This window comes from Bombina bombina, chromosome 5 (assembly GCF_027579735.1).
Source record: "Bombina bombina isolate aBomBom1 chromosome 5, aBomBom1.pri, whole genome shotgun sequence".
NCBI lineage: Eukaryota > Metazoa > Chordata > Amphibia > Anura > Bombinatoridae > Bombina > Bombina bombina.
This window is the reverse complement of record NC_069503.1, coordinates 173,352,111-173,368,143: the sequence shown is the minus strand read 5'-3', so window position 1 is coordinate 173,368,143 and position 16,033 is coordinate 173,352,111. Positions and strand designations below refer to the sequence as shown.

The 16,033-nt window shown below is 40.4% G+C and overlaps 1 protein-coding gene across 1 annotated transcript in view; it reads left to right on the top strand.

Annotated features, from left to right (window-relative positions):
- ACVR2B (activin A receptor type 2B) overlaps positions 1–16,033 on the top strand; it is a 359,769-nt gene that overhangs the window by 182,121 nt on the left and 161,615 nt on the right. Inside the window, exon 2 of the mRNA XM_053713788.1 lies at positions 5,671–5,878. Within this exon, the coding sequence (XP_053569763.1) occupies positions 5,671–5,878 (208 nt within the window). The remainder of the gene's footprint in view (positions 1–5,670; positions 5,879–16,033) is intronic.

The following is a 16,033-nucleotide window of genomic DNA, read 5'->3' as shown; positions in this document are numbered from 1 at the left end:
CCTTCCTACCATCCAGGAAGGTCAATTCATGACCACGGTGGATTTAAAGGATGCGTACCTACATATTCCTATCCACAAGGAACATCTTTGGTTCCTAAGGTTCGCCTTTCTGGACAAGCATTACCAGTTTGTGGCACTTCCATTCGGATTAGCCACTGCTCCAAGGATTTTCACAAAGGTACTAGGGTCCCTTCTAGCGGTGCTAAGACCAAGGGGCATTGCAGTAGTACCTTACTTGGACGACATCCTGATTCAAGTGTCGTCTCTGTCAAAAGCAAGGGCTCATACGGACATTGTCCTAGCCTTTCTCAGATCTCACAGGTGGAAAGTGAACATAGAAAAAAGTTCTCTGTCCCCGTCAACAAGAGTTCCCTTCTTGGGAACAATAATAGTTTCCTTAGAAATGAAGATTTTTCTGACAGAGGCCAGAAAATCAAACTTCTAAGCTCTTGTCAGGTACTTCATTCTGTTCTTCTTCCTTCCATAGTGCAGTGCATGGAAGTAATAGGTTTGATGGTTGCGGCAATGGACATAGTTCCTTTTGCACGAATTCATCTAAGACCATTACAACTGTGCATGCTCAGACAGTGGAATGGGGATTATACAGACTTGTCTCCGACGATCCAAGTAGATCAAAGGACCAGAGATTCACTCCGTTGGTGGCTGACCCTGGACAACCTGTCACAGGGAATGAGCTTCTGCTGACCAGAGTGGGTCATTGTCACGACCGACGCCAGTCTGGTGGGCTGGGGCGCGGTCTGGGAACCCCTGAAAGCTCAGGGTCTATGGTCTCGGGAAGACTCTCTTCTCCCGATGAACATTCTGGAACTGAGAGCGATATTCAATGCTCTCAAGGCTTGGCCTCGACTAGCAAAGGCCAAATTCATAAGGTGTCAATCAGACAACTTGACGACTGTTGCATATATCAACCATCAGGGGGGAACAAGGAGTTCCCTGGTGATGGAGGAGCATCCGGGGGAGTGGGAACTCCATCCGGAAATCTTTGCCCAAATAACTCAATTATGGGGCATTCCAGACATGGATCTGATGGCCTCTCGTCAGAACTTCAAGGTCCCTTGTTACGGGTCCAAATCCAGGGATCCCAAGGCGACTCTAGTGGATACAATAGTAGCACCTTGGATCTTCAACCTAGCTTATGTATTCCCACCGTTTCCTCTCATTCCCAGGCTGGTAGCCAGGATCAATCAGGAGATGGCTTCGGTGATCTTGATGGTTCCTGCGTGGCCACGCAGAACTTGGTATGCAGACCTGGTGAATATATCATCGGCTCCACCATGGAAGCTACCTTTGAGACAGGACCTTCTTGTTCAGGGTCCATTCGGACATCCGAATCTGGTTTCCCTCCAACCGACTGCTTGGAGATTGAACGCTTGATTCTTTCAAAGCGTGGGTTTTCAGATTCTGTAATAGATACTCTTATTCAGGCTATAAAGCCTGTAACTAGAAAAATTTACCATAAAATATGGAAAATATATATCTGTTGGTGTGAATCTAAAGGATTCCCATGGAACAAGATAAAAATTCCTAAGATTCTTTCCTTTCTACAAGAAGGTTTGGAGAAAGGATTTTCTGCAAGTTCTCTGAAGGGACAGATCTCTGCTTTATCTGTTTTACTTCACAAAAGGCTGGCAGCTGTGCCAGACGTTTAAGCGTTTGTTCAGGCTCTGGTTAGAATCAAGCCTGTTTACAGACCTTTGACTCCTCCCTGGAGTCTTAATCTAGTTCTTTCAGTTCTTCAAGGGGTTCCGTTTGAACCCTTACATTCCGTAGATATTAAGTTATTATCGTGGAAAGTTTTGTTTTTGGTTGCAATTTCTTCTGCTAGAAGAGTTTCTGAGTTATCTGCTCTGCAGTGTTCTCCGCCCTATCTGGTCCATGCAGATAAGGTGGTTTTGCGTACTGAGCCTGGTTTTCTTCCGAAGGTTGTTTCCAACAAAAATATTAACCAGGAGATAGTTGTACCTTCTTTATGACCGAATCCAGTTTCAAAGAAGGAACGTTTGTTACACAATTTGGACGTAGTCCGTGCTCTAAAATTCTATTTAGAGGCTACAAAATATTTCAGACAAACATCTTCCTTGTTTGTTGTTTATTCTGGTAAAAGGAGAGGTAAAAAAAGCAACTTCTACCTCTCTTTCCTTTTGGCTTAAAAGCATTATCAGATTGGCTTTTGAGACTGCCGGACGGCAGCCTCCTGAAAGTATCACAGCTCACTCCACTAGGGCTGTGGCTTCCACATGGGCCTTCAAGAACGAGGCTCCTGTTGACCAGATATGTAAGGCAGCGACTTGGTCTTCACTGCACTCTTTTGCCAAATTTTACAAATTTTATACTTTTGCTTCTTCGGAGGCTATTTTTGGGAGAAAGGTTTTGCAAGCCGTGGTGCCTTCCGTTTAGGTGACCTGATTTGCTCCCTCCCTTCATCCGTGTCCTAAAGCTTTGGTATTGGTTCCCACAAGTAAGGATGACGCCGTGGACCGGACACACCTATGTTGGAGAAAACAGAATTTATGCTTACCTGATAAATTACTTTCTCCAACGGTGTGTCCGGTCCACGGCCCGCCCTGGTTTTTTAATCAGGTCTGAGGAATTATTTTCTCTAACTACAGTCACCACGTTACCATATGGTTTCTCCTATATATATTTCCTCCTGTCCGTCGGTCGAATGACTGGGGTAGGCGGAGCCTGGGAGGGACTATATGGCCAGCTTTGCTGGGCTCTTTGCCATTTCCTGTTGGGGAGGAGAATATCCCACAAGTAAGGATGACGCCGTGGACCGGACACACCGTTGGAGAAAGTAATTTATCAGGTAAGCATAAATTCTGTTTTTTTAACTAGAATGCTCATTTTAATGTCATTATACAGTTTACTTTACATTTTTCTCCCCTTTTTAGTTTTTTCACAGTTGTCCAATTTATTTGTTCGAGTTCTTTAAAGGGACAGTAAACACCTTGAGATTTTTGTATTAAAGGGACATGAAACCCAAAAATTGTCTTTCATGATTAAGATAAAGAATACAATTTTAAACAACTTTCTAATTTACTTCTATTATCTAATTTGTTTCATTCTCTTGGTATCATTTGTTGAAGGAGCATCAATGCACTACTGGTTTCTAACTGAACACATGGGTGAGCCAATGACAATTGTTTTTTTATCTGCAGCCACCAATCGGCAGCTAGAACCTAGGTTCTTTCGGCTCCTGAGCTTACCTAGATAAACCTTTCAGCAAATGATAACACGAGAAGGAAGCAAATTAGATAATAGAAGTAAATTGGAAAGTTGTTTAAAATTGTATTCTCTATCTGAATAATAAAAGAAAAACTTTGGATTTCATGTCCCTTTAAATATTTAGTTATGTGCAATGAAACAACTTTGCAGTATATTTTCATTATTTATTTTGCCCCCTTTTTATGTCATTTAGTTTTCAAAACGTAGCAATCTCTATTAAAATGCATCCTGAGTTCTGAAGGCTAACCCTGCTTATTTATCTGTCCCTAACTAGCTTTATTAGACAACTGCATAATTCCCTTTATACTAACTTCATCACAGTGGCTAACATAAGCCCAGATTGGCTCCTGCAAATAAGGCAAATAGTGAGTGGTGTTTGGCTATTGTAATATAATTTCAGTAAAAAAGGATGTTAATTTGTTTTAAAATGTTAAGATTTGGCTGACATTATTATGTTAAAAATATGATATGCTATAATCCTATAGCAACACAACAGTAATGTCGTGTAATTGCAAGGTGTTTACTGCCCATTTTAAATGGTTTACAATTCACTCCTTTACCTTTATACTGACATTTGACATATATGATGTTGTCTGTTGTATCCCTACCTATACTGAAAGTTTCTGTGCTTTTATATAGGTTATAAAAAAATCTGTGTAAACATAGACAGCAGAATTTTTTTTTTTATCTGAGTGGGGGTAGGAGAGATAAGCAATAAAATGTTAGTTTTCACTTGGGCTTTGGTATGCAGGCAGAGATAATATAATGAAACGTTTACAGAAAGTGATATAATAAGGATATCTGATTCCTCTGCCAGCTCAATCCATTTTGATTGGTGGTTGTTTCAAAGAACAAAAACAGTTGCTTTATATAGAAAAAAAAACATTTATACTCTGCAGCTGGTATGATAAGTAATTGGAAACACAAAGGGACTCGAGTCAAAATAAACTTTTATGATTCAGATAGAGCAGCAGTTTTAAGACACTTTACAATTTACTTCCATTATGACATTTTGCACAGTCTTTTTATAGTCACACTTTCTGGGGAAGAAGATCGTACTGAGCATGTGCACAAGTTCACAGGGAATAAATATACTAGTCTGTGATTGGCTGATGTCTGTCACATGATACAGGGGGCTGACAATAAAAAGACTGCTTTTTGTGAAATTCAGAGAAGGTTATTACATTGTCATTTTATTATGTTCTTGTTAATTATGCAATTCTACTGCATTGCGTGGTCCTTTAAGGGAAAAAGTATTTTATGGAACACTGTCCCTTTAAATTCTGGACACCGGGCAACTCTAGACAGAAAGTCTGACCATTCAGTAAGCCGGCTTTGCAAGACTCACTGCGTATCCTCACATCCAAAGAGCTATATTTAGATGACTTTTCTATTTTTGCGCTGGTTGTTTGCATCACCTCTACAGAAACAGCAGGGAGAAACTATTCTCAGAACAATCATTTGGTTCCCTCATTATCTCTGCTTTCTTCTGCTACCTTTTCTATAGAGCGGTTATGCTGACTTGCGTTTAAAAATAGCCTTGTGTTGGAAGCTTAAATTTGTTTTGTTGCCAGAAATATAGCACATCCTTCTTATAATTTACTTGGTTTTCAACAAATTATTTCCTACACCTTGTTCCCCCCCATATCATTTAAATGGGTGTAAAACAGTCTGTTTCATTGTAATAAAAAAGCACTAAGAAATAGTTTATACTTAAAGGGACAGTCAACCCACAATAGCTTCTGAGTGATAAATATTAAGTTTCAAACGATTATTATTTACCAATGTAGCCCAATTTTCTCCTATAAATCGTTGTAAAGTAAAATGACTTACGATTTGCTCCTGTGTTTGCAAATGTCCGCCTGCCCCCTCCCCTATTTCGTCAGCAGCACGTCATCTGAAAGTGATCACAGTAAACTTTTCTATCCTACACGTCCTCGTGTTTGGTGCATGTATAATGCGCTGATCGTAGTCAATAGGAAACATAGGAAACCGCTAGGATACTGAGCGGTTACATGAAGTTCCAGATTCAAAAGTTCAAGTAGTTATAGCTTGTTTTAGCAGTAGCTGTTGTGATGATTATAGTTTGTTTTGTAATAAGATTATAATAATAATAATGTGATTGTTTTACTTTTGTTTTCTTTTATTAGTGGCAGTGGTTTAAGTAGTTAGCCAAACAGAGACTGTGTATAATGAATATTATATGTAAAACCTTATAACATTTTATAAATTATAATAAGCATGGTGTGACTGTCCTGTTTTTCTAATACTCATGGTGTGAATGTCCTGTTTTTATTATAAATATGAATTTGATAACTCTGGAAGTTGAGGAAAATGAAAACTCATGCCGGTCATAGGGCTGTGACAAGTGGGAAATACAGGTCAAGGTGACACAATCTCAATTCTGTGTTTTGTATTCAGGCTCAGGACATGAAGAGGCAGAGAAAAGAGAATGTGTCTATTACAATGCCAACTGGGAACTGGAGAAAACAAAGCAGAATGGCGTGGAAGTCTGTGAAGGAGAGAAGGACAAGCGGCTGCACTGTTATGCGTCCTGGAGAAATAATTCTGGCTTCATAGAATTGGTGAAGAAAGGCTGCTGGCTAGACGACTTCAACTGCTATGACAGGTAGCATTGACTTTACATTCCTGCACGATTAGATAATTGTGTGCTTGCGGTCTCACCTTATGTAGGCCATGCATTTGTTAGACACGTACAGGAATTTCTTAGATTGAAGCCAAACACCTGCATTTCCTAATAGATTTCAGCTAGTTCCTACTGCTCAGTACAGTATTTCAGTAACATTTCACATCATGTTTCCTTTGTATTGTCTAAAAGAGAGCATTTCATAATATATTAAAGGTTTTGGAAAATTTGGCAGTTCCCTTAAAGGGAGACTGAACCCAAATTTTTTCTTTCATGATTCAATCGATTGCCGCTCTTAGCTCCTACAGCAGCCCACGGCTAAAAAAATTTTTGGCTAAGAGGTGACGTTTTCACCTCTTAGCCAATAGCCAAGCTGGATTTACCGCACTTAACCAAAAATTTTTTTTAGCCGTGTGCTGCTGTAGCAACTAAAAACGGTGATCGATTGAAACAAATAAAGGAGCTTTCTACATGAAGTATCTTATACTTCATGAATGAAAGTGCCCTTTATTTGTTTCAATAGTAAATCCTAGCATTTGTAAAACTCTAGGATTTACTTTCAATTTAATGAGGATGTGTTGTTGTGTACTACTTCCTGTTTAAATATTAATAGATTATACTTGAAAATGTTTGTTTATATATAAGATAGATAATCCCTTTACCATTCCCCGGTTTTGCATAACCAAGACTGTTATATTAATATACTTTTTACCTCTAACTACCTTGTAGCTAAGCTTCTGCAGACTTACCCTTATCTCAGTTCTTTTGATAGACTTGCATTTTAGCCAATCCGTGCTGACTCCACGGGAGTGAGCACAATGCTATCTATATGTCACATACATACATACATACTAGCACTGTCCAGCTTTAAAAAAAAATCTGTCAAAATGCACTGAAATAAGATGTGGCCTTCAATGGTTTAGAAATCAGTTTGAGCCTAATAAGCCTTAGATTTCAACAAAGAATACCAAGAGAAGAAAGCAAATTTGATGATAAAAGTAAATTGGAAAGTTTTTTTTTTTTAAAAATGACATGCCCTATCTTAATCATGAAAGCTTGTTTGACTTGACTGTCTCTTTAAGTACAATAGGTGTTTAACATGGCTAAATGCCAATTTAACAGAAAATATTTTAATATAATCTATTTTATTATAATCTTTATAAACACATAGAGACTGATTGTCTAAAGATCTCTGAGCCTGTGAGATTCTATAAGAAATCATAGCAGTACTGTGAAGCCCTTGGTTTGAATACTTTAAAGACAGTTTTTACCTTAAGAACAGTACGTCTCACAAATGGGTGTTCCCTGCATTTAAAGGGACGTGAAACCCAAAAATGTTCTTTCATGATTCAGATAGAACATAGAATTTTAAACCGCTTTCCAATTTACTGCTATTATCTAATTTTCTTTCTCTTGATATCTTTTGTTGAAGAGCTTACCTAGGTAGGCTCTGGTGCCGGGAGCTAGCTGCTGATTGGTGGCTACACATCTATACCGCTTAGCATTGGGTTACAGATGTGGTCAGCTAGCTCCCAGTAGCGCATTGCTGATTCTTTAATAAAGGATACCAAGAGAATTAAGCAAATTTGATCATAGAAGTAAATTGGAAAGTTGTTTAAAGGGACAGTCAAGTTCAAAATAACTTTCATGATATAGATAGGACATGTAATTTTAAACAACTTTCCAATTTACTTTTATCACCAAATTTACTTGGTTCTCTTGGTATTCTTATTTGAAAACTAAACCCTGTTAGGCTTATATGCTAATTTCTTAGACCTTGAAGGCTGCCTCTAATCTGAATGCATTTTGCATTTTCACCACTAGAGGGTGTTCATTCATGTGTGTCATATAGATAACATTGAGCTCATGCACCTTAGAGTAAGCACTGATTGGCTAAAATGCAAGTCTCTCAAAAGAACTGAAATAAGGGGGCAGTTTGCAGAAGTTTAGATACAAGGTAATTACAGAGGTTAAAACGTGTATTATTATAACTGTATTGGTTATGCAAAACTGGGGAATGGGTAATAAAGGGATTATCTTTCTTTTTAAACAAAAATTCTGGTGTTGACTGTCCCTTTAAAACTGTATGTTCTATCTGAATCATGAAAGAAAAAGTTTGTGCTTCATGTGGAGATACATACATTACAATAGTGCTAAAAAAATAAAAACTTGTATAAAACCAGTAACAGAAATATTTAAATAGAAACACACTGTAAAAAAAAATGTTGGATTTAGTTTAATTTGCAAATATCTTATTTTATGGAAAAATGTTAAATTCATATTGAAAATATAGAGGAAAAACATATTTAATACACGTAGTAGAAATTGTTCTAAAACTACAATACACATGTAGTAATTCTGTGAAATTCATATATTATAAAACTCAGAGAGCATTGGTTTCCTTCTTGTAAAATAAGTTTGCTGCCTCTGGCAGTGCGTTGAATAGGGCATTCCATGGGTGTATCTCAAAGTTCTCTGGTGTATTCTCTAAACATTTCCCCTGCAGATCTTGTAGTTTTATCTTGCAAGCTGGAAGGTGCTTAAATTGTGTCAAAATTACACAAAACACGTTAACCAAATAGAAAGACATGCATAGAAAAATAGAGGCTATTGTAAGATACTATATGCTGAAAGCAGAGTTGTCTGATTGGTATTGGCCGCAAGATTTAGTTTTTAAAGTGCTCCCCCAGCTTCATTACTTGCTAAGGGATAGATTTCACAACTCTCAGAACAGAACTACAAGAAACCTATGGAAGAGAATATCCGCCCCCTTCTTAAGTAAATCTGAAAGGGCTTTGGACCTTTTGCATGGAGAATTAAACCCTTTAACATTTTGAGTTACAATGCGTATAGGAGGAGTTTTAGGAGTTGTCTTGCACATTTTTCTAATAAATGAGATATACTATCAGATGTCGTATCAAAAAAGTAATATAAGCCAAAATAATGTTAACAGAGCAAGTAAAACAATAACTTAATTAGGAAGAATAAACAGATCTTATTGTAATATTCAGAGCCTGGCGTAAATAGCCAGAAAGGTGAGACAAATGTGATATGCGTTCTATAGTGGAGGGCACTTGTCTCGTCACCTTTACTGAATAACTAATCAAGTAGAAAAAAGAAAAACAGGGTGTGTTAGGGTAAGCACTATAATTATCTATAAAGTGAGGGAAAATAAGGGGGCACCTTTTCGTACGTTACAGTAGCTAGGTAAAGCATTCAACAACGAATGAAGCAGGAACATGATGCTAACAATGTATATGTTACTGTATAAAACATTTTAAGCAGACACAAAAGTCTTGTACCTCTTGCTGGCACATTAATTATGCTTCAGGTTACTCAGGTCCTAGAAAGGGGGGTCTAATGTAGAGAGTTTATCACAACAATCATATTCCCCCAAGTGTTTCTGTCGTTATGTTTTGAGGCAGAAGGTGTAGAATAGCAGTGTTGTACTCACTATTAGATGATCAGGGGTACGAGTTGCCTCTGCACTCCAGGTGCCGAAACAAACTTTCAAAGTCCTCAGACATCATGGGACTTTTCTCTGTTATGCTTGATGTTAGTAGGGTGGCCCTAGGCTGGGTGTCTAAGGTCTTTGTCGAGGTGTCTTGGGTTGTACTGATCGTAAAGGCGTAGGTTCTCCATCTTGAAGTGATGAGGGTCTTCTTTGTTGCTTCGTGGGAGCAGTGGACCATGTGCTGGTGTCGTTCTGTTGGGAGCTTCTAGGCAGATCCGAAGTGGACACGTCAGGCAGTTCTGGTGGGTCTAATCCTAGGGTCTCGCAGAATCTCTGAACATCTGAAGCATCCCTGCATAGCAGGCGTCTGTCTTAGTGAATCACCAACAGGTGTGTTGGGAAGCCCCATTTGTATGGAATGAGCTTATTGCACAGCAACTGAGTGAGAGGGGAGAATTCTTTACGTTTTTGAAGTGTCCTTTGGGCTAGATCGGCATATAATTGAATAACTGTGCCGCAAAATCTAATTGGTTGGTTCCTTCTCGAGAGAGTAAGGAGTTCTTCCTTGTCCCTGTAATTCTTAAATTTGATAATTATATCTCTAGGTGGTGCTGAGTCAGGAGGCCTAGCCCTCAGGGCTCTGTGTGCTCTATCCCATGGTTATTGCCCTTAAGATGAGTGAACAGGGCCGTCAGGTATGTAGGGAGATCTTTGGGGAGGATTGATTCGGGGACCCCACGGATGTGGAGATTTTTCCTCCTGCTCCTGTTCTCCAAGTCTTCTATTTTAGTATGTAAAGAATCTATAGCATGGTGATAATATTCCGCTTGTGTTTGCCATTTATCGAACTTCTCTCTCATAGTGTCATTGCCATCCTCTAATGCTTCCACCCTAAAACCTAGTGTGTTGATATCCTGTTTTAGGTCGACCAGCTCTTCGCGGATGCATGCACAGACTATGTCCGCCACATCTTGCTTGGAAGGCAAAGTGGAGAGCACAGTAGATGTTATCTGTACTAGATCATGTGGAGATATGGTTGCAGGTGGGTTTTGCAGCAGAGAGGGTAGATAGCTGTTTGGGAGGGTTCAGGGAAGAGGGGGGAGCTGGAAGGTGTGGCCCTCATTCCAGCTCAGCTGGTAGGTGGCAGATTAAAATTTTTCAAAGATGTTTGGATCAATTTGGTCCAAAATCATTGGATTCAGAGTATTGTCTCTCAGGTACAGAATAGGATTCAGAGTAAGACAGCCTGTGAGAAGATTTTTTTCTCTTACACATTCCAGCGAACCCAGTAAAGGCTCAGGCTTTCCTGAAGTGTGTTTCAGATCTGTAGTTATCAGGGGTAATCGTGCCAGTTCCGTTTCAGGAACAGGGTCTGGGGTTTTATTCAAATCTATTCATTTTCCCAAAGAAACAAAATTCATTCAGACCAGTTTTGGATCTAAAGATTTTGAATCGATATGTAAGAGTACCAGCTTTCAAAATGGTGACTATAATGGACTATTCTGCCTTTTGTTCAGCAATGGCATTATATGTCCACAATAGACTTACAGGATGCATATCTTCATATTCCGATTCATCCGGATCACTATCACTTCCTGAGATTCTCTTTCCTAGACAAGCATTAACAATTTGTTGCTCTTCCTTTTGGCCTAGCGACGGCTCCAAGAATCTTTTCAAAGGTTCTCGGTGCCCTACTCTCTGTAATGAGAGAGTGGGGTATTGCGGTGTTTCCTTATTTGGACGATATCTTGGTACTCGCTCAGTCTTTACGTTCTGCAGAATCTCACATGAATCAACTAGTGTTGTTTCTTCAAAGACATGGTTGGAGGATCAATTTACCAAAAAGTTCTTTGATTCCTCAGACAAAGGTAACCTTTTTAGTTTTCCATATAGATTCAGTGTCTATGACTATGTCTCTAACAGACAAGAGACGCTTCAAATTTGTTGCAGGCTGTCGGAACCTTCAGTCTCAGTCATTCCCTTCAGTAGCTATGTGCATGGAAGTTTTAGGTCTCATGACTGCAGCATTGGACGCGATCCCCTTTGCTCGTTTTCATATGAGACCTCTCCAGCTTTGTATGCTGAACAAATGGTGCAGGGATTATACAAGGATATCACAATTAATATCCTTAAATCCCAATGTTCGACTTTCCCTGACTTGGTGGTTAGATCACCATCGTATAATTCTAGGGGCGTCTTTCGTTCGTCCAACCTGGACTGTGATCACAACAGATGCGAGTCTTTCAGGTTGGGGAGCTGTTTGGGGATCTCTGACAGCACAAGGGGTTTGGAAATCTCAAGAGGCGAGATTGCCAATCAATATTTTGGAACTCCGTGCAATTCTTAGGGCTCTTTAGTTTTGGCCTCTGTTGAAGAGAGAACCGTTAATTTGCTTTCAGACAGACAATATCACAACTGTGGCATATGTCAATCATCAGGGTGGGACTCGCAGTCCTCACTCTATGAAAGAAGTATCTTGGATACTTGTTTGGGCGGAATCCAGCTCTTATCTAATTTCTGCGGTTCATATCCCAGGTATAGACAATTGGGAAGCGGATTATCTCAGTCATCAGACTTTACATCCGGGAGAATGGTCTCTCCATCCAGATGTGTTTTCTCAAATTGTTCAGATGTGGGGGCTTCTAGAAATAGATCTGATGGCTTCTCATCTAAACAAAAAACTTCCCAGGTACCTGTCCAGGTCCAGAGATCCTCAGGCGGAAGCAGTGGATGCGTTGACACTTCCTTGGTGTTATCAACCGGCTTATATTTTCCCGCCTCTAGTTCTTCTTCCAAGTGTGATTTCCAAAATCATCATGGAGCAATTGTTTTTGCTGCTGGTGGCTCCAGCATTGCCTCACAGGTTTTGGTATGAGGATCTTGTTCGGATGTCCAGTTGCCAACCTTGGCCACTTCCATTAAGGCCAGACCTATCTCAAGGTCCGTTTTTCCATCAGGATCTCAAATCATTAAATTTGAAGGTATGGAAATTGAACGCTTAGTCTTAGAGGTTTCTCTGACTCCGTGATTTACTATGTTGCAGGCTCGTAAATCTGTTTCTAGAAAGATTTATTATCGAGTTTGGAAGATTTACATTTCATGGTGTTCTTCTCATAAATTCTCTTGGCATTCTTTTAGAATTCCTAGAATTTTACAGTTTCTTCAGGATGGTTTGGATAAAGGTTTGTCTGCAAGTTCCTTGAAAGGACAAATCTCTACTCTTTCTGTTTTATTCCACAGGAAAATTGCTAAACTTCCTGATATTCACTTTTTTGTAGAGGCTTTGGTTCGTATCAAGCCTATCATTAAATCAATCTCTTCTCCTTGGAGTCTTAATTTGATTTTGAAGGCTTTACAGGCTCCTCCATTTGAGCCTATGCATTCTTTGGACATTAAACTACTTTTTTGGAAAGTGTTGTTCTTTTTGGCTATCTCTTCTGCTAGAAGAGTTTCTGAATTATCCGCTCTCTCTTGTGAATCTCCTTTTCTGATTTTTTTTATCAGGATAAGGCAGTTTTGCGGACTTCAGTTAAATTCTTACCTAAGGTTGTGAATTCTAACAACATTAATAGAGAAATTGTTGTCCCTTCTTTTTGTCCTAATCCTAAGAATTCTTTGGAGAGATCTTTACATTCTTTGGATGTGGTGAGAGCTCTGAAATATTATGTTGAAGCCACTAAAGAGGCAACAGATTTCATCCTTACTTATGGGATTACACCTCCTGGTCAGCAGGAAGTGGCAAAGAGCAGCAGAGCTGTATATATAGCTCCTCCCTTCCCTCCCACTCCAGTCATTCTCTTTGCCTGTGTTAGTGATAGGAAACTGAGGGGTAAACAAAATAATTTTTGTTCCTTTCGGAATTTCAAAGGAATCCCCGCTTCTTCTTCCGCTAAACAGCAAGGAAATTTTGCTCAAGCCAAGTCCGTCTGGAGACCCAACCAGGCTTGGAACAAAGGTAAACAACCCAAGAAGCCCACTGCTGCTCCCAAGACAGCATGAAGGGGCGGCCCCCGATCTGGGACCGGATCTAGTAGGGGGCAGAATTTCTCTCTTTAACCAGGCTTGGATAAGAGATGTTCAGGAACCCTGGACACTGGAAATCGTGTCCCAAGGGTATCAACTGGAATTCCCAAGGGGAGGTTTCTTCTTTCACGATTGTCTGTAGACCAGATAAAGAGAGGCGTTCTTACGTTGTGTAAAAGACCTCTGTACTATGGGAGTAATCCGTCCCGTTCCGATACTTGAACAGGGGCAGGGGTTTTACTCAAATCTTTTTGTGGTTCCCAAAAAAGAGGGAACGTTCAGACCCATTTTAGATCTCAAGAGTCTAAACAAGTTTCTCAGAGTCCCATCCTTCAAGATGGAGACTATTCGAACAATTCTACCATTGATCCAGGAGGGTCAATATATGACTACCGTGGACTTGAAGGATGCATATCTTCATATTCCTAACCACAAGGATCATCATCCGTTCCTAAGGTTTGCCTTCTTGGACAAACATTTTCAGTTTGTGGCTCTTCCCTTCGGGTTGGCCACAGCACCCAGGATCTTCACAATGGTTCTAGGGTCCCTTCTGGTGGTTCTCAGGCCGCAGGGTATTGCAGTGGCAACTTATATAGACGATATTCTGATCCAGGCGTCGTCTTACCATCTGACAAAATCTCATACAGACATGGTTCTGTCCTTTCTGAGGACTCGAGGGTGAAAGGTGAATCTAGAAAATAGTTCATTAATTCCACAGACCAGGGTTCCCTTCTTGGGAACTCTAATAGATTCCATATCCATGAAAATTTTCTTGACAGAGGTCAGAAAGTTAAAGATTCTGAATACATGCTGAGCCCTTCAGTCCAATCCTCGGCCATCAGTGGCTCAGTGCACGGAGGTAATTGGACTGATGGTGGCTGCAATGGACAGCATTCCGTTTGCTCGTTTTCATCTCAGACCACTACAACTGAGCATGCTCAGGGAGTGGAATGGAGATTATGCAAATTTGTCTCCTCAGATAGATCTGGATCAGGAGACAAGAGACTCTCTTCTTTGGTGGTTGTCACCAGATCATCTATCCCAAGGGACGTGCTTCCGCAGACCCTCATCGGTGATAGTGACAACGGACGCCAGCCTACTAGGTTGGGGAGCAGTCGAATTCCCTGAAGGCTCAGGGTGTGTAGACTCGGTTGGAGTCTCTACTTCCAATCAATATTCTGGAACTGAGAGCAATATTCAATGCGCCTCAGGATTGGCCTCAGTTGGCTTTGGCCAAAATGATCCGTTTTCAGTTGGACAACATCATGACTGTGGCTTACATCAATCATCAGTGAGGAACAAGGAGTTCCTTAGCAATGACAGAATTATCCAAGATAATTCGATGGGCGGAGGCTCACTCTTATCTGTCAGCAATCTACATCCCAGGAGTGGACAACTGGGAAGTGGACTTTTTAAGCAGACGTTTCATCCGGGGGAGTGGGAACTCCATCCGGAGGTCTTTGCCACTCTGATTCTCAGATGGGGCAGACCGGAATTAGATCTGATGGCGTCTCGTCAGAATGCCAAGCTCCCAAGATACGGATCCAGGTCAAGGGATCCTCAGGCCGAACTGATAGATGCCTTGGCAGTGCCTTGGTCGTTCAACCTAGCTTATGTTTTTCCACCGTTTGCTCTCCTTCCTCGGGTGATTGCACGGATCAAACAGGAAGAGGGCTTTGGTAATTCTAATCGCGCCTGCGTGGCCTCGCAGGACTTGGTATGCCGATCTAGTGGTCATGTCCTCTCTGCCGCCGTAGAAGCTTCCATTGAGGCAGGACCTTCTCATTCAGGGACGCTTCCAACGTCCAAATCTAGTTTCTCTGCAGCTGACTGCCTGGAGATTGAACGCTTGATTTTATCTAAGCGGGGTTTCTCTGATGCGGTCATTGATAATTTGATTCAGGCACGTAAGCCTGTCACTAGAAAGATCTACCATAAGATATGGCGTAAATATCTTTATTGGTGTGAATCCAAGGGCTACTCTTGGAGTAGAGTTAGGATTCCCAGGATTTTATCTTTTCTCCAAGAAGGATTGGAGAAGGGGTTATCAGCAAGTTCCTTAAAGGGACAAATTTCTGCTTTATCGATTTTTCTACACAAGCGTTTGGCAGATGTTCCAGACGTTCAGTCTTTTTGTCAGGCTCTGACCAGAATCAAGCCTATGTTTAGACCAATTGCTCCACCCTGGAGTTTGAATTTAGTTCTTAATGTGCTTCAAGGGGTTCCGTTTGAACCCATGCATTCCATAGATATTAAGTTGTTATCTTGGAAGGTTTTATTTTTGGTTGCTATTTCTTCTGCTCGTAGAGTTTCCGAGCTTTCAGCGTTACAATGTGACTCTCCTCATCTTATTTTCCATTCTGATAAGGTGGTTTTACGTACCAAACCCGGTTTCCTTCCTAAGGTTGTTTCTAATAAGAATATTAATCAGGAAATTGTTGTTCCTTCATTGTGTCCTAATCCTTCTTCTAAGATGGAGCGTTTGTTGCATAACTTGGACGTGGTCCGTGCCCTGAAGTTTTACTTACAGACGAAAAAAGATTTTCGTCAATCATCTTCTTTATTTATTGTTTTTTCTGGAAAGCGTAGGGGTCAGAAAACTACGGCTACCTCTTTCTTTTTGGCTGAAGAGTATCATCCGTCTGGCATATGAGACTGCT